General features: G+C 43.6%; 1 protein-coding gene across 1 annotated transcript; it reads left to right on the forward strand.

Moving 5' to 3' along the window:
- Positions 1-505: 505 nt before the first annotated feature.
- On the forward strand, positions 506-6,525 carry bmp2b (bone morphogenetic protein 2b). The gene is made up of 3 exons (XM_084000121.1): positions 506-884; positions 1,852-2,219; positions 5,423-6,525. The coding sequence occupies exons 2-3, from the start codon at positions 1,865-1,867 to the stop codon at positions 6,331-6,333; spliced, it is 1,266 nt and encodes a 421-aa protein (XP_083856247.1). The 5' UTR covers positions 506-884; positions 1,852-1,864; the 3' UTR covers positions 6,334-6,525.
- Positions 6,526-22,997: the final 16,472 nt, after the last annotated feature.

The raw sequence follows: 22,997 nt of genomic DNA on the forward strand, positions 1-22,997 counted from the left end.
GCTGCCTGTAATAAGGACAGAGATTTAAAATATATATGCTGATGTTTGTCTTTTTTTTTTTTGGGGGGGGGGGGGGGGGGCACAGAGATCATAGAGCAGGGGGCCAAAGGGCTCCCCAGTATTTCCTGAAATAACTAAAACTCATTCTAATGTAAAATAAGAATAATTAATCAACACTGAAGATGGTATAAAAGTGAGTATTTCGGTTGTTTTCACTCCATTGGTGCAAGCAAATACTAAACAAACTGCCCCTGTGGCAAATCTTATCAAAATAGGGTTCCTTGGCTCTAATGTGTACTGATTTGACATCGTTAGACATGCAAAAAGTCTGGAGCCTCCGGGTTTGTGGTCTGCAGGAGGTGCTTTACAGTGGACAAATGATTGACAGCCCCTTGGTGACATCACTGTACGACAAAAAGAGTCGCTGGGGAGGAGAAGGCACCAATCAATTGAACCACTACACTGTGGCGCAAAGAGGCGACGCGCTCCCAGACTCGCAGCAGCACGGTCCAAAGGAGCGACACTCTGAGTGCGCTTATCTGTCAAAAAAAAAAGAAAAGAGAGAGCCTGCTCCGCTCAACTTTCTGTCTCCGCGAGTTCTTCTAGTTCGAAGATGTTCAACCAAGACGCTTTATACTTAGATCGGTCCTGCCTACGCGAGCCCGCTTCCTCATAGACTTAACACTTTTTTTTCTTCTTTCCGTACTGGCCAAGACCTAACCCGAACTGCAGCTGGTGAGAATATGTGCGAGAGGCGATCGGCGAAGGGTATGGGCTGTCTTTGGTCCCCCAAGGAGAAGCAGCGTGGATTAAACACGAATTAATGTGGAATTTATCGGAGCCCAAAGGTGGAACGACGACCGGACACAGCGCTTCCTCGTCAGGTAAAATAAGACTGATTGGTTTGGTTAAACTGTTGAAATATCCACTGGGAATGAAATCTTAAGAATATCAGCAGGTTATAAAAAAAAAAAACTTTATTCACGTAGAAACTTTTACTTCACAGCCGAGGAAGCCGTCAGTTTCTCTTTATACGCGTAAAGGGTGTGTGCGTAAAAGTTAAAGTGTTCCTATTTTGGACGTCGGGGAAAAGACAGTGAATAGAAAAATACAAAGTATATAACGAGTTGTTTCGTTGGAGGTTGTGCCTGTGAAATGATACTTGAGTTTTTGATGTTCCTGTCCCGGGCTACATCTGGCCCTGGTACGCTCGTCAGATCTAACACCTGCGAGCCTCTTGAAGTAACTCTATCCCTTATGATTATACATGACCGTCAAAGCCTCTGCAAATAGAGGCTTGCAGCACCGTCTGCCTGCCTCTCCTGCTGCTGTGGATTCTCACTCTTTTTCTCTCACTACATTCTTTCATGCTTCTAGTGATCTTTCGGGGGTTCTGCAGACTTGAATCGTCTTTCTTCTTATATCATTTCACCACGCATGATTCCTTATCTTTTCTGACTGGAGACTTTTTGTCTGCAGTCTCTCCCGCAACTTTCTTTGATTTCTCTTTCTTGTGTCATTCCTCTCTTTTTTTCTTTTTTGTTCCGTCTCTTTCATAACTTCCTCACCTTGAAATTTTCGCGTTTGTGTTCACGTTGAGATCAATCCTGCGTTTCAGTTAGACGCGCTATATTGCCAGCGGGCTCACTATTCACAGCCTCCCTTTTTTTTGTTGTTGTACTTCAAAGAGGAGAGGTGTCTTCCCTTTTTAACCTGCTCTCCTTCAGTCATTCCTACTGTATGGAGGGATCACACACAGTCTGGGGAATGCTGCAGTGAAGCCCCTGCTGTGTCTACCTCATGTCAATACCTCAGCGCCAGTGTATTGACAGAAACCAACTTTCTCCACAGGGACTGACTGATCATGGTCGCCGTGGTCCGCTCTCTCATGGTACTGCTGCTCGCTCAGGTGTTGCTGGAAGGTGCTACGGGACTTATCCCCGAGGTCGGCCGGAGGAAATACAGCGAATCCGGGAAGCAGACCCCGGAGCAGTCGGAGAGCTTCCTCAACGAGTTTGAGCTTCGGCTTCTGAATATGTTTGGACTGAGGCGCAGACCGACCCCGAGCAAGCAAGCCGTGGTGCCGCAGTACATGGTGGACCTTTACCGCATGCACTCAGCGAACGGAGACCACAGCACTAAACGACCCAAGAGCATGGGGAAACACGCAGATAGAGCCGCCAGCAAGGCCAACACGATTAGAAGCTTTCACCATGAAGGTATGTATTAGTGACATACCTTTACCTGTCAGCCGGAGAGCTCATCGGCTCTCTCAGACAACCCAAACCTATATTTAAACATGACTCAGTGCCTCAACACTCAACTTCAGAGTCTTCGCTGTTTTATGGAGGGTTAGTCATTTAACAGGTGACACGCGTCCAGAGTTATTTGTAACTCTCAAATAAGTTTGGGATCGCTTAAAAACTGAACTGACACGATTTACAAACAAAGCAGCTCGTGCACGGTGAAAATGAACTCTCATATATTTATTGGGATGCAGCCTTTAACCAATCATTCCCCTGGCGGAGCTGTCACAGGCTTCCGAAGCATCAAGGGGCGGTGGTATCCCTGGGGTCATTTGTTTCTTAATAATTGATGGTGTTTGCGTGGGCTCTGAAAACAGTTTTTCCAGACACGCACCACAGGAGCAGGATAAAGGGCGGTGTGCGTACGCGCAGGTGATAGTCATCACCCCGTTACTTCAATAACACGCGACATGACATTATACTAACACGTATTATGACAAAGTCATCGTGTCAGACGGCATTCTGAGTCATTTCTAACAGGACTGAAATTAGTCCTTGGTGAAGGAGGGGGAGGGGGGGGGGGGGTTGCGCGCCTTATTCTTTCCAAATCACCCCTCTCTCTCCGCGCTGTGCGCCATTACGCACGTTCCAATAACACCATAATTGCTCTCTTAGTTTATATGCTGGATACCCACTGATTGTTGAATTCAGTGTTTCAGTTCAGTTGCATTTTAGTTCCAAAGCAACATGTGCTGCTCAGATGAATAACGGTCACACACCGAGGGTTTATAGGGTCTGGGGGGGAAAGTGCATAAATTCAAGTCACACACTATGTGTTTATACAATGTTATTAATGAGGTGGCCTATTCTAAACTGTCTTGAATAATCGAACAGGTGAATTTTAAACACTGCAAGCGCTTTATTTAATTACTAAGGTAAACTGCCAAGCAGCAGAGAGGTGCAGCTGTTCATCATATTAAAATTGTTTATGATTAAAAAAAAATTAAAAAAAAAGATGAAACATTTACTGTCAAACATACACCAACTGTATCAACCATCCAATTTCCTATGGCCGGTGTTACAGTTTTTACAACATACAAGTTACTGAGGCCATAGGGGCTTGACACAAAGTTCTTATACAGAGTCCTAAGTGTTTGAGTGGGGAAGTTTCCATCAGGGGTGAGTCAGAGGGGTGGCTGAGTGGTTGCTTGGGTGCTCTCCAGAGGCCTAGTGCAATGACACCCAGTGGCTACACTGACACACTACAAACAAGCCTGGCCCGAAGCAGCCAGGCTGAGTGACTGCTCCCTGCCCACTACTGGAAACCTCTGCACCCGGCCAGCACACACCTTGACACCACTGGCTATTACAAATGTGTTCTGACTGTGTTTACATGCGCTCCCTGGCTCTTTCATCCTATGCTAACAGAGCTGCAGGGTAGTTAGTCTTCCCACGTCAACAGACATGCAATTGATGGCTGCTCCATATAATAAGCATGTATCTACAGATGTAAGCGCAGCACATCAAAGCCAACGGCCCTTATCATTCATCACTCGTGCCTGCTGATATTAATTTCACTCGGATAATTAGTTTCACTGCTATCAGTTTTCAAAAAATGACTATTTTCCATGCCAAATAGAACATTTCCACTATTACACAGGAAGTGGCTGCCAGAGACAGGTCCGTGATGAATGACCCGACATTAGCCTTTATCTTTTGTTTTGGCATGCAGCGCAAAGAGAAATTAGGAATGTTGATACACTCATATCTGTGGTTCACACGTTTTTGACAAGCATCAACTTGTTCACACAGCCGTTCTTCCAAGGAGCGGGAGATAGGGAGAGAGTGAGAACTCTGCTGCAGAGAGAAACAGAGAAAGAGTGACAAGAGAGGGAGACGGGAGTGAAAAGAGGATTTGGGGCTAAGAGAACAGAGGGGAGAAGGGGATTTGGGAGCTGAGGAAGGAAAGAAAGAGGGGGATTGGGGACAGACGAGAGGGAACGAGAGACAGGGGGCTTTCCCACACCAAATGAGGAGTGATAGGCCTAATTGAGGTCTTTGTGCCTCTGGAGGGAGGTTTAGGATGAGATGCTGGAATTTCCTAAATGGCTCCTTTGAAAAAGCACAGAGTTCAAAGTTTGTGTTTATTTTACCACACCAAAAGATTAAAAAGTGTGTCTATACATCATCTATGATCTTCATAAAGTAAGAGTTCAAAGTGGGGCTGCATTAAAGAAAATTGCAGCTTTTACTTGCTGTGCACAATGAAGGGGAATACCAATGATTGAACTCATGGATGTATACATATAGCCTCTTTCTGTTCTTGATAACCATTAAGTTTTAAAATAAAGTAGCTTATATCAATCAATATATATATAATTATTGATATAAAACATTATATTTTCACCCTTTCCTTTGTAGTCTAATTAAATCATCTTATTTTCTCCAGAAACTAGATATAAACAATATCTTGTCTTCTCTTGGTAACAACATTTACCAGACATTTCTGTGATGATCGGTTCTGTAAAGGTTAATGCAACAGTTGACATTTATGCTATCGTCTATCTAATCAATTGTAAACTGATTTCCATATTACTCTTTTGAACATAGTGATCTTTGACGCAACTTTATTATATGGTATACCTTTTTTCCATGTGCACTGATAGTGGGAATTGTATACAGCAGCCGGTTCACGTCGGGCTTCCGAGCACGTTCGATCTTATCATTAGATGGAAGCGTGCTGCTTTCATCTTCTGACATTTAACTAGGTAAATTCATGAGCATGAGTCTAATGATGTAATTACTTTGCCACGAGAATTTGCCTGCGATTACACTGAGTCACACATGCAAAGTGTTGATGTATGTGTTATGCCTCTATGATAATGGCCCACACCCACTCACTGCAACCACGTGGCACCTTGGCTGCCTACATAGAAAGAAGGCTGCGAGTTGTGTGTGGGTGTGTGTGTATGAAAGAAATGAAATGCAAGAAACGATTTGAGGAGCCATCCTTTCATACTTTCCAATCTTTCCCTGTTCACAGTGAATCCATCACGCCAACGAGGCTTTAATCATAAATGCTACTTCTGGTTCTTATTCCATGCATAAATTCTGTTTCATCTCTGGCTTGCATTTCAGACACCTATCATCTTACACTGTTTGTCTCTCTTTTGTAGAGTCTATGGAGGCCCTGGCCAGCCTGAAAGGCAAAACGACTCAACAGTTCTACTTCAACCTTACTTCCATCCCAGATGAGGAGCTCATCACCTCTGCAGAGCTACGTATCTACAGGGATCAGGTCATCGGAGCTGCAACCCCTAACAACGGCTCCAGAAACAGCAGCACTAGCGACAGTGGTCCTGCAGGGGGTCTCCATCGTATCAACATTTATGAGATGTTCGGAGCTCCTGCTACTCATGGCGGGGAGCCTCTGGCGCGTCTGCTGGACACTCGGCTAGTGCAGGACTCTTTAAGCCGCTGGGAGAGCTTTGACGTCAGCCCGGCTGTATCTCAGTGGACCTCCGGCAAAGGCCACAACCACGGCTTCATGTTGGAGGTACTTCACCCGGAGGAAGGGGAGGTGAACGGGGAGCATGCCAAGAAACGTAGGAGGCACGTAAGGGTGAGCCGGTCCCTTCACCAGGACCAGGACTCATGGCCTCAGGCTCGGCCCTTGCTGGTGACGTACGGCCACGACGGCCGCGGGGACTCGGTGCTCCACACACGAGAAAAACGTCAAGCGCTCGGCAAAAAACGCAGAAAGCAGCAGCACAAGGCGAGCTGCAAGAGGCATGCCCTGTACGTGGACTTCAGTGACGTGGGGTGGAACGAGTGGATAGTGGCACCCCCCGGTTACCATGCCTTTTATTGCCAAGGGGAATGTCCGTTCCCCCTTGCAGACCACCTCAATTCTACCAATCATGCCATTGTGCAGACGCTGGTCAACTCAGTCAACTCGAACATCCCAAGAGCCTGTTGTGTGCCCACTGACCTCAGCGCCATCTCCCTGCTCTACTTGGATGAATATGAGAAGGTCATCCTGAAAAACTACCAGGACATGGTGGTGGAGGGATGTGGCTGCCGGTGAGCAACGGACAGTGGCATGGATAGAGAGAGAGTGGGCAAGAAAGACTGAGAGAGGCATCAGAGGTTATCATGGACACCCGGTTTCCCAATGAAGACGTTTATTTATATGAAAGAAAGACAAACAGAGCTATTGTGGAAGAAGAAAAAAAAACTATATATGAATATATTTATGTCTACGTAAAGTTGGGAAAAAATAAATATTTTAATCAGAGGAATATTCCTTTACTGGTTTTGAAAATGTATTTCTGATGTACATTTCGAAATGGGTGCAATACCACATGAAGTATAATGCTCAGATTTTTATTTTGTATTTATTTCTATTATAACCACTTTATTTGTAAATAAATAATGTGTATTTATCGTGAAAAAACATGGTCGCTCCAATTTTCAGACTGAAGATGGGCTACAGTGAAGCAGCCGTTGTTGATGATATGTGTCAGGGGGCCAAAACGTGCTAGTGACATGAATAACAAAGTTTCAAATTCTGGCAGAAATTAACTCCAAAAATATCACACACTACGAGAAGCTCACACTACACTGATTGCAAACCAAGCATTGGACTCTTTTGGTAAATGTAACTGGAAACCAACAACAATACAAGTGTAGAGAGGAAAGTGGCAGGGCCGGGTCAAGGTGCCACTGGTGTAATGAACTGTAGTGGGGTGTAGGGTCACAGGATGGGAGTGACAAGCTACAAGCCCACAAATGTGATAGACTCCCATGGGAGGATTAGGAAAACACCAGAGCATGTTTTCATGCATTACATGTCACTGCAAAGATCCATGGGAAGGCGCTTCTGAAGGCCAACTTGTTTTTTCTGCTCCTAACCAATATTACTGACCAAAAAGAAGTGAATGTGCAGCACCTCTGCAGAAGGTCTGACAGGGCACAAGGTTTATTTATCATGAGATTTGAGCCTGAAAGATTGCAAAGTAAGACAAACAGACAAGAGACTCAGCAAGAACAGAGCCTACTGGCACTTTAATTATTAAAGGCAAACAAACACACACCTGCACCTGTCCACATACTGCACATGCTCAGACAGATTCAGCCCCACTTCAGAGTTTGGCTGCCTTCCTTTGTCATCTCTGATTCATAAGGCTCTGATGTGTTTCGGCACTAAGGGGGGAAAAGAAATCCAGGAATGTTTCACAAAACGACTCGGCAGCGGCAGCAGACAATGAACTGCAACAGAAACAATATCATACGACACCAAAAGCAGCTTAAGAGCTATGTTTTATTCACTAAGACAGTGGGTACGGCTGACTGGCAAAACAAAACATATCGTATGTTACAGTACGACGGCTTCGAGTACGAACACCTGAGTCAATACCTTCATTCTCTGATGTTTTCGGTGGAAACAATGTAATACGTAGACTAAACTGAATGGACTAAAAGTGCTCCAGAAAGACACAGATGGAAATTTATAGTGTAGCCACAATAGCAGATCAGATAATGAGAGGGAGAAGAGAAACAGAGAGGCAGAGTTCTGCGGAGTTTGACTGACTGCATTTTCTGCTGTGTTTGCATTAGAAAGGGCTTGGAGGGATCACAAGGCAGCTCAAAATGCTCTAAATAGAATGTTTTTTATGTGAGCGCACATTGGGACCGTGGAATGTTGGTTTTCAATCTCAGACACATGCATACGCTTGCATGGAAAACCAACGTGCTTGTTTTTTCAATCATCTATTCAAGGGTTTCCTGGTGGGCTTTTTCTCTTCAAAAACAAATGTGCATTGAACAAAGATACGCTTGTTACTTATATAGGAAATGTAAATCAAAACATTTAGAAGGAGCCATGAGACTTTATTCACGGGCAGTAAAAACACTGAAATGTCACTTTTTTTTCACGGGCCTCGGATCATGTCTGTTTACCCATTCTTATCCTCCAAGGGTGTACAGCGCCCGTTCACTCTAGATGATGCAACCATCCAATTATTTTATACCCTCCCAACATGTACACGTACACACACACACACACACACACACACACACACACACACACACACACACACACACACACACACACACACACACACACACACACACACACACACACACACACACACACACACACACACACACACACACACACACACACACACCACCTCCTCTCCCACCACAGTTCAGTTTCAATCTTCTGCATGTGTTATTTTATTCTACCTTGCATCTCCACCCCCCTCGGTCCCATCTGGTGTCCATTTCTCCTCTGCGGATCACACCATACCACAACCCCGCACATGGGCTGCACATACCTCTGTCAGTAGCAGCACCGTTTTAATGGACTTCAGGAGGAAGTCACTTCACTGGCACACTTAATGAACATTTGATAAAATTCAACAATAAAAAAAAAAAAAACTTACTTCCAAAAAATGTCTGCCAAGAGTTTCGGGAGTAACGTCAGGAGTGGAATGGGGGGAGGGGGGCGGCGGATTTTGTGTTAAAAAAGTGTGAGATTTAGTGGTTTGCATTTATAGTTCCAGTCCATAAACCTTTCATTGGGTTGGGTGGAAATACTGCTCCCAGAGAGGGTGACACATGGGTAGCACTCCTGAAACTCCCCCTCTGTACCCCATCCCGGCTCGACTGGGTTCCATTTGTGCTGTGACTTGGCCACAGCTACTCCGACTTCTGGGGCTTCTTATTTTTAGAGCCACGTTATTATCAGACAGCTCCTCAGGGACCACTCCTAAACTTCTCACTAAGAACAGGGGTCGGGGGTCAAAGTAATAAGGACCTATTATCTCCGCCATTACTGACTGACTTCCAGGCTCATCACGTCATCACAGACTAGTAGCTTCAAGTGTGGTCAGCCACTGGTTGGGACTGAGAACATGTTTGCATTTCAGAGCCCGTTCCGTTTATCCTACTTGTGCACAATCTAGATTGTTAAATGTTTTATTTCATGCCATGAAAGAGCTGATGATGAGCTAAAAAGTTAGTCTGCGTGTGTGTGTGTGTGTGTGTGTGTGTGTGTGTGTGTGTGTGTGTGTGTGTGTGTGTGACTGTGTACTCCACGATTTAGTTATAAAAGCACAACTGTGAGATATGTGTTCTTGGCAAGATTCTCTTCACCTGCTACACAGACCTCTGCAAAGTCACTCTCTGAAAACAGATTTCCCCCTTCCTTCTCCATGAACATCTGGTAAATCAGTTAAAGGTGTCCTTCGCTGTCTTTGTTTACGCACAAACACACAACAGAGCAGCCGCACAACTGATGAGCATAACACTGGGAGCTGAGACCTACTAGCGTGGCAAGGCACATTCATTTTGTTTGGTGCGCAGTAAACCACACCAAAACTATCTGCAGCTCCAAACAACCCAAATCATAAGGGTTATAAAATCAGATTTCCAGATTTCTGGCTGGCCCAGAATTGGAAAGTATGTGGCATGCCGTGTATCTTTGATGAAACAGAGGACTCAGTCGCCATGGGAGATCTCGACTGGCCCCGAGCCAAGGTGGGACACGGAAATGTAGAGAAGTGAAGAGAGACAGCAGCCACTTTAGAGTCTTTTTTAACTTCGGCTCTTTTCTCCTTCATGTGCTGCACACGCTAATTTTAGAGGTGGTGCACATGGTGTTTTTTCTGTATTCCGAGAACAGCCAGCGAGATGACGTCCAGCATAGCTAAGACTGTGGCATCTGTGCTGCAGCTCTGAACACATCAAACAGACGGGCGTCCACAGATTCAGAAGCAGAGCAAATATGGATATTACTTTTCCAGAATGACTATAAAGATGATTGTATTTTTTTTCTTTTAGATATATATACAATCTCAGTTTTACAATTGCCCACGTGCATACAGTATGTCTGCAAATGTAGGCACACATGAATCAATGCATACCTGAGCACATGTGCGCAAACGCACTAGTTTGGACTTTTTGAATGATGATACATTCATATTGCAAAAGGCATGTGGGAAATGACAGCAACATTTCTAAAAACTATCACTACCTCCCTGCTGAAATATGTCCTGCTACTACCATTACTGTAAGAACTAATCATCCATGCAATCACACTGGAGTTTGGCTTGGAGTGACATGTTGAAATCATTACCTCTGGCTGGGGCTCAATTGAAGAGACCATTATATAGCCTTATATTCACAGCAGAGTAGTCTTGCCGTTAAGCTATAGAACAGAGTTAAAACGTTGTCTGCCATTACAATATTTTCTAGAACAAGGCAATGAAACCTTAGAGGACGGGCAAGAACTTAAGCCAGACACTTTTTAATCGATGATTGGTGGGGGGCAACAGCGGGGGAAACGACCTCGTAACATCAGAGCCGTTCATGTCTCATACTAACACATTTCTTGTTATAAGTGTGCAGTTCTCTCCCTATCCTGTTCTCTCTGTGTGTTTTGCAAATAATTTGAAGTGAAGCAACAGAAAATACTAGAGGAGTTTGGGTGCACTTTTGCTCACATGATTAATTTTCCTTTTATTTACAGTAGTATCTGTTACTGTGTGATCAAATAGGAATGGCCTTCAGGATGTGTATCTTGCACTTGGTGGACTAACACGTTTCCACAGAGGATACAGGAAGGAGTTCCATGTGGACCACATATGGGCTTCTAAAACAGACTCGAGGTTGGATTTGCCTCTAGACACTGATCTAAGGTCAGTGTCATGTTTACCCCTCTGATGGTTACAGTTAGGTTCGGGGGGAGGGGTGAACCGGACTGATCCTGGAACCTTGCCGAAGGGCGTCTCCTACACCCTGAGCTTGAAAGGGGCTGTGTGGTTACGGGAGCGGCCTCCATCTTTGTAGCAGGAAGTAAAGAGATCAATCAAAGGGAGCTACATGACATCCCCCAGCATGCCTGTTAAATAAATGTCAATCTCCGACACAGTAAATCTCATGCATTACCAAGCGTACAACTTCAAATCAGTGTTCTCTTTCAGAGCTGGCAAAAGCTCATAATACACGTGAATAATGTCGAGCAGCTACAATATAAAACAGAACAGAAAACTCTCCCCCTCAGACATTTACACACATATTCATATATCAACCTCTCTACAACCAAATATTGTATACTGAATGGCCTTGATCACTCTTCTTCATTACCTGGGATTGAAAAAAAAACTATTTGATGTAAAATTGATTAGAACTTTCTACATTTTTTACTTTACTAAATATTTCACGTACTTTGGAACATTCACATGTTTTTTGTGATGTTATGTAAGTATAAAAATGTTTATGCTTGTATGAACTTTTAGCCAGCAGATGGCAACAACCTATTTCCAACACTGTCTGAGTGATACCACAAAGTCTCCTCTCTCCCTCTCTGTCTGCCTGGCAGCAATGCAGATATGAAAGGTAATATAAGAGATGATATAACAGACTCTTTCTGATCATAGTTGTCAACTCTAACAGTCAACTCTTAGATTACAGACTTCTAACACTAAGATTATTGACACAAGTTGGACAGTGTTGATATGGCACCTTGAGGTGCTCCAGACCTGGAACCCAGTTCACCGAGTATCAGTTGATCCCCAGATATGAAAGGAGACCTGTTATGGAGTTGGGGGCCTCGCTTGGTGGTCTATGAGAACAAGCTGGTGCTGAACCTTTCGTACTTAGAGCAGATTACCAGGAGGCTGCTTCCAGATGCAGTGCACCAGGGGGAACAGGCTCTCCTTCTCTGGGTGGTATGGGACAAATCCATTCCCCACACTTTTCTCATTAGCATAATATGCTCTGGATAAACCACTGGTCTGCCATTGTCAAGGACACACGCACCATCTCCTCCGTCCATCTATACAATACATCTGTCCCACATCTTTGTGCTGCTGCAAAACAGGTTGTAGAATGTTGAAATAAGGCTATTTGAAAATGAAAATTCTAGCCACCGAGCATGTGCACTGTTGTATTCTCATTGCCATTTCATATAATATGCAGAGAAGTCATTATATAAAGTACACATTTTTATAAAAAAAAAAAATATATATATATAGTGGGGCGTCATGTGGCACAGTGGGTTGGGCAGGCCCCCCATATGCAGAGGCTACTGTCCTTACTGCAGTCAGCCCCGTTTGAATCCCGCATCGGATGGCCATTTACTGCATGTCATTCCCCCTCTCTCTGCCTCCTATTATCCTCCTCCTATCCCCATTTCCTGTCTCTCTCAACTATCCTATCAATTAAAAGGCAAAATATACTTTAAAGATACCCCGAGAAGTTTGCTTTTAAAAAAGAGTCTCATATTAATGTGGATGAATCTACGTTACCCACACTTGTTTATGTGTCCATTTCCGATAAATATAACCTGAATAAAATAAATAAAATTGATATAATATATAAATATATATAATAAAATATAATTTGATATTATTATTTAGTGGTCGACTCGCCCAGCATTTCCTGGCTTCCTGGTTCCTGGACACTGCCAGGCGGGTCATGGGAATAAGGCCGCCAGATCGCTAGTTGGCATCGTTTATGGTCGGAACTACGACGGTATCTGATCGTCTTCGAACCTCCAACTTTCGTTCTTGATTAATGAAAACATTCTTGGGAAATGCCGGTCCAAGAATTTCACCGTGCGAGCGGAGGCTCATGGGAAATGTAGTGTGAAAACACTTCTGCTTTCCGAAAGTCCTCGAAGTCACTTTAAAAAAAATAATAATAAAATATATAAAAAATTCTATAAAAAATATATATATAAATTCTTAATTCTCAGATAAAACCTACTGATGATCAGCAGTAATATGCACAAATGTCATAAAAAGGAGCACACATAAAAAAAACTTCAATATTAACACGATATTATGTATTGCTTTTGAAACACTATTTGTACTGTGGTATGTGGGAAAAGAAGTGTCCATACATAGCACTTATTTTCAAAGGAGGCTTCATCAACCCGATTGCAGTGGGAAATGACAGAAGCCTGTTTATGTAAAGAGCAGGTCCACAACCTGCGGGCCCCAGCCAGCTCGGCTACGGAGTGTAACTCACACTCCTTCACCCCGCTCTCCCACAGCCTGTCAGTGACATGGCAAAGTCTGCCTCACCAGGCTTCCTGTGACTCACTTCCTGTCCCGGCCCTGCACCTGCACTCCCCTGGGTGATGTCATGGCAGGTTTTCCTTTTGGAGTTGCACTACCGAGCACACTCCCCATCTGGCATAATGCGCGTATGCATGCGTGTGTGTTTATGTGTGTACATCCATCAGCATGCCTGGCTCAGACATCAGTCAGCGGGACCTGCAGTGAATGTGGCCCTTCATTGCTTTAGTGATGACCTCCTCTGTGAGGAAAAGGCTTTTCAGAAAAGAAAGGCACATCAAACAGACAGGGGAGAAAGAGGACAGTGGTAGATGGAACATGGATTCATTCCCAAAGCTGGATCATTGTGATTTTTTTCTCCTTCGCTTCCTTCTTCTCTAAGACACAAATATGTCCTTTTGTTGCCTCCTTGTGTCTGTGCATTCAATTACTTGTTAGAATCCTTCTCTGAATCCTTCTGAGCTTCACGTAATGAAAACTTGACCTTTATGAGAAAGGAGTAGTTCTGTTTTCCAGTGAGGAGAAACAACCTCTAGATGTCCTCAATATCTGTAGGAATAATTATAGTAGGCCTTTCTACCACCGGTGACCGCAGTGAAAATGATAGATTGAGGGGAACACACTACTTGGACAGGCCCATGAGTAAATGGAAATATTGTATGAGAATGAGTGCATAGTTTTTTCCCTTATCCTGGGCCGTAAGAAGTGTTTTTTTTTTTTTTTTAACCAAACCAACTTTTTTTTCTTCTTTTTTCTCCCTCAGATTGAACGAGTATGTACGTGAATAGGCAGGAAATGCCTTACAGGTCCAGTCAGCAGAGGAGAAACCCATTGGAGGTCAAGGGTCGCAAGAGGAAGGCAGCGGCAATATATCAATATTCATTTCCTTTTCTGGTACATTCACAGACCTCTTGCTAGTTTCACTCCTTTATAGAGTGTGTTACGGATCATTAGTTCTTGCTAGCTGCCTGTTGACAACATTAGCTGCTCTAATGGTCGTCTGTGGGAAACTCAGCCCTGTGTCCTCCTTTTTGGTGTGTGCGTCATATCCATCTGGCTCTGATGCTGATAGATGGTACAGACCAGAAAGAAGCCAGTGCAAGAGAAAAAGAGGTCTCATACCCAATCTGCTTTTCTTTGACATCCACATCATTTCCTCATGACTGGACTGATCTAAACTATCCCCATTACCTTTCTGAAAATGTGTTACGTGCTGTTATGAAATAGCCACCATTGTTACTGTGAAAATTGATAAAGTATACTCAGAAAAGACTTTTTCCTCATTAGAATGGACAGCATTTAGAGAGTCACAGTTTACCAACATTCAGGGGTTGACATTGGACTGAATCTCTGTACTGTCACTGTGCAAACAGCGGGCGTTCTGTTGACTGGGACATAAAATAGTGCTGTTGGGTTTTGGGTTTCCAGAGTGGGATCAGGGCTGCAGTATATTGAGTCCATGTGGGGAGTGCGTTTTTAATCTGAGCCTTACCCACAGTCCTTCCTGTTTCTAATTTGGCGCTGCAGCGGTTTTGTCCCGAGGCCAAGAGCCTCTCTTCCATAGAGTGTCTATTTCCTCTGAAGTGAATAGTAGCAGGTGTGCTGGCCCAAGATCCCTTGGAGAAGTCTGCTTATGAATGGCCCACATCTCACTCTTTCTCACCTGTCTTTGTTTTCTTTTTTCTTCCTTTCATTCTTATTTTTCATTCTGCCTTGGATTCTTTCTCTCTTTTTCACATTCTTTCTTTCTTTATTTGCTGTTATGTCTTCACCACTCTGTGGTCACTCCTTTGTCTCCCTCATCTCTCATTCATCCCCTTTGCTCTCTTTGCTTCCTTCCAAGATCAAGGTGCACCACTTTGAAAAGTCATAAAGCAGCAGCTTGTGCTGATGAAAACAATAAAAGACTACAGCAAGAACAAGGGCAGCGCAATCACATATCAGCCCAGCCAGACATCCAACATAACAAATCACATAAAACAGTGAAACTGTCAAAACATCCAAATTAGATTTAGAACTCAGTTTATTGGAATTGCCTCTGTTCTGGCAAAGGTACTACCACAAATCATCTAGCTGTTGCAACCATGATTATCCTGAATAAACTTAATTAACACAACTACAAATGTACATTCGCAGTGCAAATCACCTCAATAATGAACAATATACATACATGCAGGAAGAGGAGGGGGAAATGTGTCTATGTGAGCAAAAGACTTAATCTTCCACATGCTGTCATCAGGCCAGTCTGATGGCCGAGAACTCATCCAATCTGTGAGCAGAGGAGACATGCTGTCACGCTGTTTCAAGGAGGCACTGCGATTGGAATTAACCTATAGTGACCTTCACTTCTCCTCCCCCCCTCCAAGACCAACTCACTCCCTAATGAGTTGGGCTTTAAGGGGTGCAGGCTTGGCTCTAAGGCAAATAAATCCTATCAGGGAAAAGTCATATTCTCACTTATCTCTGAGGAAAACAAGGCAAAAGATATCATGTTGGTTGCCAATGATTTGTGACTTAACATAGGGGTGAAATGCGGCTGCAAAGCCATTAAGGAAATGAGAGTCTAACAAAAAGGGTTGTTTAACTGGAACACATGAACTTTTAATGATGTTTGTGTTTATTCAATTTTGCCTCCACATCATTTGCCAAAGTAGAATTTGGTGTAAAGGTTATGAGCAAAGCTTGCAGATTCTGTTCCCAGACATTGTGAGTCGAGTAAGCCTTACACTTCCTATCACTCTGGATGTATTTTATGTAATGACAACAATAATTGAAGAGGGGGCTTTGTGCTTTGTGGGTAATACTTATCTGTAAATTATCAAAATTAAAGAAATTCTTTTAATTCTTCTGTCACTGTGTCACCCACAATCAACCATACCCATTCAACGTACTCATTTGGAGATTGGATAGGTAGCCTTTGACCCTCTTGTAACAATGGAAGTTCTCCATCCTCTGTTCAGGCCTCATTCCCACTTCTCCTCTGATTCCCTGCCAAAGTCAACCATGAGCATTTACATTTCCAGCCGTGGCGTTTCCGGCATCTGCACACGCTTGTGTTTACACAGGATGTTCAAACTTGATGCAGATTAAACAAATCCAATTTGGAGGCTGAGTTCAATCACCTCCTTTATTTCAACATTAAGTAGATGAAGCTGGGTCCAGATCACCACTACCATTTCCAAGGGGAATGGGTGGGGGGAACGATCTGCAGACCAATAAGTCCAGAAAGTATTTTGAGAGTATTTATATGCGGATAGATGTCATCCGCTAGTTCCCACAGGCTTGCATGTGGTTGGATTTGCTCAGTGTGGTGTAGGGTATTTTTTCAAAAATCTCCAGCTCTCCCTGGCAGAGTGCTGTAGGCCTTCTAAGGGCCCATGGGTAGTTTGGCACTGGTTCTGTTCCCACACTTATGGTGTAAACGGAGGCCTGGCTTTGTGCTCACATGCCCAGACCAGGCACACGTAGCACAATTCAGTGTTATGAATGTTTCATTTTGCCAGGACTTTTTTCATCTTGCATCAGATAATCACTGATTACTTAAACTCAGGAAACACAGTATAGGTCAGACGCCAATCGTGCCAAGTGCACTTTCTCATATGCGAGAGTACACAGCCTCCAAGTTTGGCTGAGGGCGGTCCACAGGCTCTGGCCCGGGTCCTCTGTTTGCGCCAGGCTTCAGATCCAAGGGTTCAGGATTGGGATGAGAAATGCTACAGAACACTGGATGGTCTCTGACCTTTTCACAAGTACAAAAGGACCTTCTTTGTGTTCAGAACAGCAGTCATTTGTTCAACAGGATTTTTAATTGCTGCTCACTGCAAATAAAGCCCTGAGCTTGGCTGGTGTTCGTGTCCTCACCTGGGTCCTCTTTCACATTTGTGAGAGATTTTGACCTTCCATGGCACCTGTTTGGCTAGCGTCCGGCTGCCCATCTGCTCCTAGCTAATGCAGCCATCCTACTTCTATGGAACAGCTCATTTGAGGATGGCTAGCTGTCCACCTAATTGTATCACATTCTACAGGCTTTGTCCTGGCATTCCCTCGCCAGCTAAAGGTTGCCGAAATCTCATCCGCCACATCAGAGAGGCCCTATTAACCCCTGACCCCTGGTTGGTGTGTGTGGACAAGGTCGCTCCTCACACCCAACGTCGGGCCCATTAACACGTCGCCCCACAGCAGAAAAACTATTTTGACGGGCTGTAATTGGCGCTAAGTGATGGTGGACAAAGGCCCCCTCTGTGCTGCCTGCTGGACTGAACGGTACTGACCACTCTCAGAGCTTCACGCTTGACATTTCCTTTCTGAGTCCAATGTGAGAAGAGAGGAATTGGGGAAGCCCCTTCCTGCACCACCACCTCCTCCATTTCTCCATCCCTTCTGCCCCTTCTGCTATTTACCATGGCGCTCCTTTGAAAACGTGAGATAATGAGGTTCTAGTGGGGAGAGCTGGCTGGAGCAGGATTGCATGGTCCAGATCTGTGGAGGCTGATTAATCCAATGGCGGGCCATTCCTTTCAGAGCCAGCCTAATTAGTTTATGTTAGCTGGACAAGGTCAGGGGGCGTGTTTGACTTAGGCTTTTTCTTTAAATGCCACAATGGTGTGATGATCTGTGGATGCAGGTGCAGCATTCGGCTGCTTTAATGTTGCAGGTTTACTGCTCTGGGTGCTAACTGGCAGAGACAATGATGTCTTCTGAGTTCAGGATGCCCCGATCATATTTGTTTTTTTTTATCTCCGCGTGAGATCAGCCAATACAGATGATTTTTGTCATTTGTTATAGCAGCTGATTTTGTAGTCAGTCTGCTTATCTTTGTGTACTGAGACCTCCCACACACAGCAGCGTAAAAAAGACCCCAAAGGATCATCCGTATTAGGTCAACAACAGGCTTTCAATTTGTTCTACAAGGAAATACAAAAAACTCCCATGGAGCAATGCAACAAGTATCCTACAATAAGGACAACTGCATGATGATGATGATGATGATGAACGATCTAAGAACTAATTAAATATGTTAATCTATATGAGTGTCATTATTAATAGATTGAAAACATAACAAGCCTATATTATAGGCCGATAATTCAATAAATTCACAGCTCTATGTCTCAAAAGATTAAGATGATGAGATTTCAAGTTAGATGCAGGATCAGATGTATTGAAATTGTAACAAATGCAACAAATAAAATAAATATGCCTCACAACAAGGCAGCCCTGTATCTTTCATTTTCTTGTGCATTTTCATAAAAATATTTCAACAAACTATTTACTATATGTTAGACTGCTGCTCAGGATGTAAAATAAATTAAGGTATTTCCTTTGAAAACTTGTGCAGGTCGCAGAAACCTAAACACTTGCTCCCATGCCAATGCCATACATGTGGCCTTTGTCATGCCTTGGCACGCAAGATTAACAAGGTGGGAGACCACACTACATAGCAAAGTGCTCCTTCAGTTGCAGAGTATTCACAACAGGTGATCAATTGTAAGGTGATGAGTGATTCAAAGTGTTAATTCCAATCTACTGGTCACATATTTGATGACAACCTGCCAATAATGATCTATCTCAGCATCCCTACTTTCAATATATGACAACTTCTAACCAGCCTCCAGCTATCTAGGTGACTCCCCAAGTTTATTAGTCATGAACTCAAATGTTATAAGACTCTACAAATAGACAGGGAAAAACCCTCAGTATTGTATGTGGGATAGTGGTTAAAGGCTGAAAAAATGGCAAGCCAGGATTTCCGAAAAACTAAAGACTATGACGAATAATTTATCTGGTAGTTTTGGCATGGCTTATTGTATTACTAACCCAGAGTCCACCCAGTGAATTGCAAACCGCCACTGAGAATGAGTCATTATGTCAGTGTATGGAGGTCCCTCCTCCTTCAATCTTATCACCATTTACCTTGCCTGAATTCATATTTATGGCAGATGTAAATCCCTTTAATGATTGACTGTAATCCTAAATTCTCCCCTCGCTGTGTACAGCTTGTGTCCTTAGCAACACTCCAGGGGAACCCAGCCAGGCTTCTCTCACACAGAGCCGTATACTTAAGACAGGTCTAACTCCCTTCCCCATAGGCCATGCCATGCTCTCATCCCCGTATTTAACAGCCTGACGTCAGACAGGAGCAGAGGAGGCAGCAGAGGAGACTTTAATACTAAATCTCTCCCCCTGTCATTACCGGCCTGTGTGACCGCCTATCAGAGGCTCTTGAGTGATGTGGGAAACCCTGGGCCCTGTCCTCCCAACCCCTGTAGGCCAGGCCGCCTGTTCTGTCCAAACCAAACTGAAAACTACAGGACAGGCACAGCTAGGGTTGACATCAATGAGGCGCCGGGCTCTTTATGCCCACTCTGTGGTCAAGAGGAGAGAAGCCTGGATATTAATCTCTCTCGTCTTTACTCGCATGCTTTCTTCCTCTTTCCCCTTCTCACCACGCAAGCCGTATTTCTGGGCTCTCCATCCCATTAAGACTAAATCAAACGGAGGCAGAAACTATTTCTTTTGATAGCTAGTGCAGTTGCAGCTGGAGGAAGCATCTCCTCAAACACTGACACTCTGGATGTTAGAAAGAAATTAATGATCTGGCCTTAGCCCAGTCCAGTGATGGATTGGACCAGCAGCTCAAGTTGAGGTCTGGGTTATTTCTTAATGTTAATCTCTCCATCAAAACTTGCCTGAACTGTTTTGCTTCAACGTGAATGAGTCAACCACACCTTTGTTGACAGTAAAGCCCACTGAGGCCAACCACATTCTTATTAAAGCCACACACAGTTGAAACACTGACTGCTTATTTACATATGGCCAAAGTAGGAAAATCATTATTACAACTAGTAATTCAACTATTCTTATTCTGAGTATACAGCGCTTCATTATTGCAGTTAAAAAAAATAAGCCAAACACAGCAGCTCCGTCAGTCGGTTCACCAGCCCGTGTGATGTGGGTGTTTATGAGAGGACACCTGCAGCACCCAGCGTCCCCAGCTGACTTTGTAAAAGCCTCTTAACTGGGTGGGGGACAGCGGGGAGAGCTGCAGGGCCAGACACAGGTTTGGCCCCGAAGGCCTTAACTATCACTCTAGTCCATGGGTTGCCTTTGGCCTTGCTAACTGTTCCATGAAATGGGCCCCAGGAACAGTGCAACAGGCCACTCACTGTTAGCCAACAGTGCTCCCTTTGTGTGAAAATTGTCAAAGCTGGCCCTTTTCTGCACTGCTCCTGTCTTTCTTTTGAGCCTCAGCTGTGAGCAAACAAAGCTGGCTTAAAGGTTTGCATGACGGTTAGCTAGCTAGCTGGCTAGCCACATTAGTGTTTGTGTTTCCTGTGTTCTGCAGGTGGGACTTCAATGGCTAATGAGAGAAGACCCAGTCAATGCCCCAGTGATGGGGCCCATCATTAAAACCAGTAACCCTATTTCTTGTGGCTAATGGGAATGGAGCTTAATGATTCATGGTGTGATCCACATTTCACACCCAATGCATTAGCAGTCTTTGAAATTACTGGTATTATTAATTTAAAGTCTTACAGTGTTCATTTGTCACTCAGTAATGTATACATGACTTTATCCAAATGTATTTATTTCACATTCACAGACATGGCATAATGTATTGAATTGGACTCTACTCTGTATTCTGCGACTCGCCTTTGAGTTTATATGATTTTTCTAGTACAATATCAGGAAAATATTTTAGCCACTTTTTCAGTTGTTAATGTGTTTATTATATAACATATAATTATAAATAATAGTAATTATTATTATTACTATTACTAATGAGTTATAGGACATTAATTTTCTACATACTTTATTTGGGGATAAATACACAATCTATGCACCATCTACGCATAGATTGTTATTTGCCAGTTGGCCGTCACTGGTGATGATAGATTAGTCAAACTTGAATACAGTAAAAGAAAGACTGTCTGTGTACAATACTACAAAGTCATGTCAGCTTGGCCACACAACATTAACTGTACTTGGAAAATACCAAAACTGTGGCAATGTACAGCATTAATGAGCGATACCATTACCTCTTAATATACAGCACTATCTTCAATTTTATCCAACAGTTCAATGTGAACCTCTTGCTGGTCTCTGTTTATTGTTTTATAACTTTCAAAGCAGAAAAAAAATGAATGATTTAACAGATGCATAAATCATCTGTAGGCGCAGACATGATTGCTTCAAATTCAAATTATATGTATTGTGTTGTCAGAGCGTGAAATGTTCTCAGGAAACATTTATTAAATGCTATTTGTTATGGGGTTTTATCTGTGGTTGAAATGGACCATCAAGTTACCACAGCTTTGGCCTCACAGGAATGAACTTCCCAGAAGATGTGTTTTCCTTTAAGGCCAAGTGAAATACCAAAAAGCTATACAACACTACAAAAATGAGCTATGGCTACAATTGCTGTAGCAAAGATAAATGCTTCATCATATTTATTAAAGGAGATAAACTTTACCAAGGCATCTTTTTCCTTTTTTGCCTTCCTGGATGGAAAGGAAAACCAGTAGCACTTGGTTTAACCACGTTTCACTTTGCATAATTGTTCCCAAGGTTGCTGTTTTTTATTTCTAGGCTTTCTGTGCCAATATAATTCAATTTCTGTGGCCAAGCCAAATATTTGCAGCATGGCTTACGCTTCTAAACTGAGCTGTAGTTTGCGCAAAAGCAGTTTGTCTTGCCAGCAGCATTGCACAGACTGGGGAATAAACAGATTCCCTGTTCATCAACAACTCTGCTTCTAATCATACTGTCATTCTCATTACTTGCTCTGTTGTGCAACAAATTCTTCAGCAAGTGAAGAGATTCACACACAATAGTCCTTGGCATTAAAGTCTTATTGCACTTCAGTCCCCACCTCTCATCCCAACGGGCTACGTGCAGCATGGTTTGATGGTCAACCGACTGTTTACTACTTCTTAGGAACAGATGACACAAACTGAAGGGAGTAAGAGTCATTTACAGTTACTTAAATTCCCTGCTGAGGGCCCTGCTAAATGCTTCTTCCACAGAGCTTGCTGGGAAATATTTGCAATGGTTTCCATCCAGATCTGGGTCACTCGGTTCCACATTCACTGCACAGGTGAGCTGGAGCAGGTTTGTTTGGCATTGGTCACTGGCTGTCCTTTCCTTTCAACAGAGCTGGGAAAGCAGCACCACAAACAGCTTGCGACAACAAGAGATGCTTTTGTCCGTAGCAAACCGTGGCGAAACGACACCGCTAAGCCGCCTGCTGCCAATGTTGTCCAGGTCTCCCAGGACAGTCCCTGGGGGCTACAAGACCAGCAGCAGGCCAGTCCAACAGAGGCAGAAGGAGAGTGAGAACCCTCAGGAGAATAGGTAATTCTGTCAGCCAGCCGTGCTGCTTCAGCATGCACATGAAAACAACCTCTTTCACATGGAGTGTGTTTTGGCTTCCAAGGCTGTAATCATGGATGATTAGACTAAGAACTCAATTCCGAGCGGGGACTATTCCTTATTCCTGTCACACTGTCAGAAATTATATTTACCTACTACCTTTCTCAACTGTCCCAAGACATAAGGGGAGATTTGACTGACCGCTGGAAAGCAGGCAGGTGCGTGATCTTGATTTAAATACTAAAAAGTAACATAAACCTAATTTCAGAACATGTCCTCACTAACTAGTACT

This window comes from Trachurus trachurus (genome assembly GCF_905171665.1).
Source record: "Trachurus trachurus genome assembly, chromosome: 24".
In the NCBI taxonomy this organism is placed as follows: Eukaryota; Metazoa; Chordata; class Actinopteri; order Carangiformes; family Carangidae; genus Trachurus; species Trachurus trachurus.

What these genes read in the sequence shown, in the direction of transcription:
- bmp2b (XM_084000121.1), top strand. Translation starts at nt 1,865, where the DNA reads ATGGTCGCCGTGGTCCGCTCTCTCATGGTACTGCTGCTCGCTCAGGTG. An exon ending in TAGAAGCTTTCACCATGAAG is followed by an intron (nt 2,220 to 5,422) that starts GTATGTATTAGT and finishes TCTCTTTTGTAG; the next exon opens with AGTCTATGGAGGCCCTGGCC.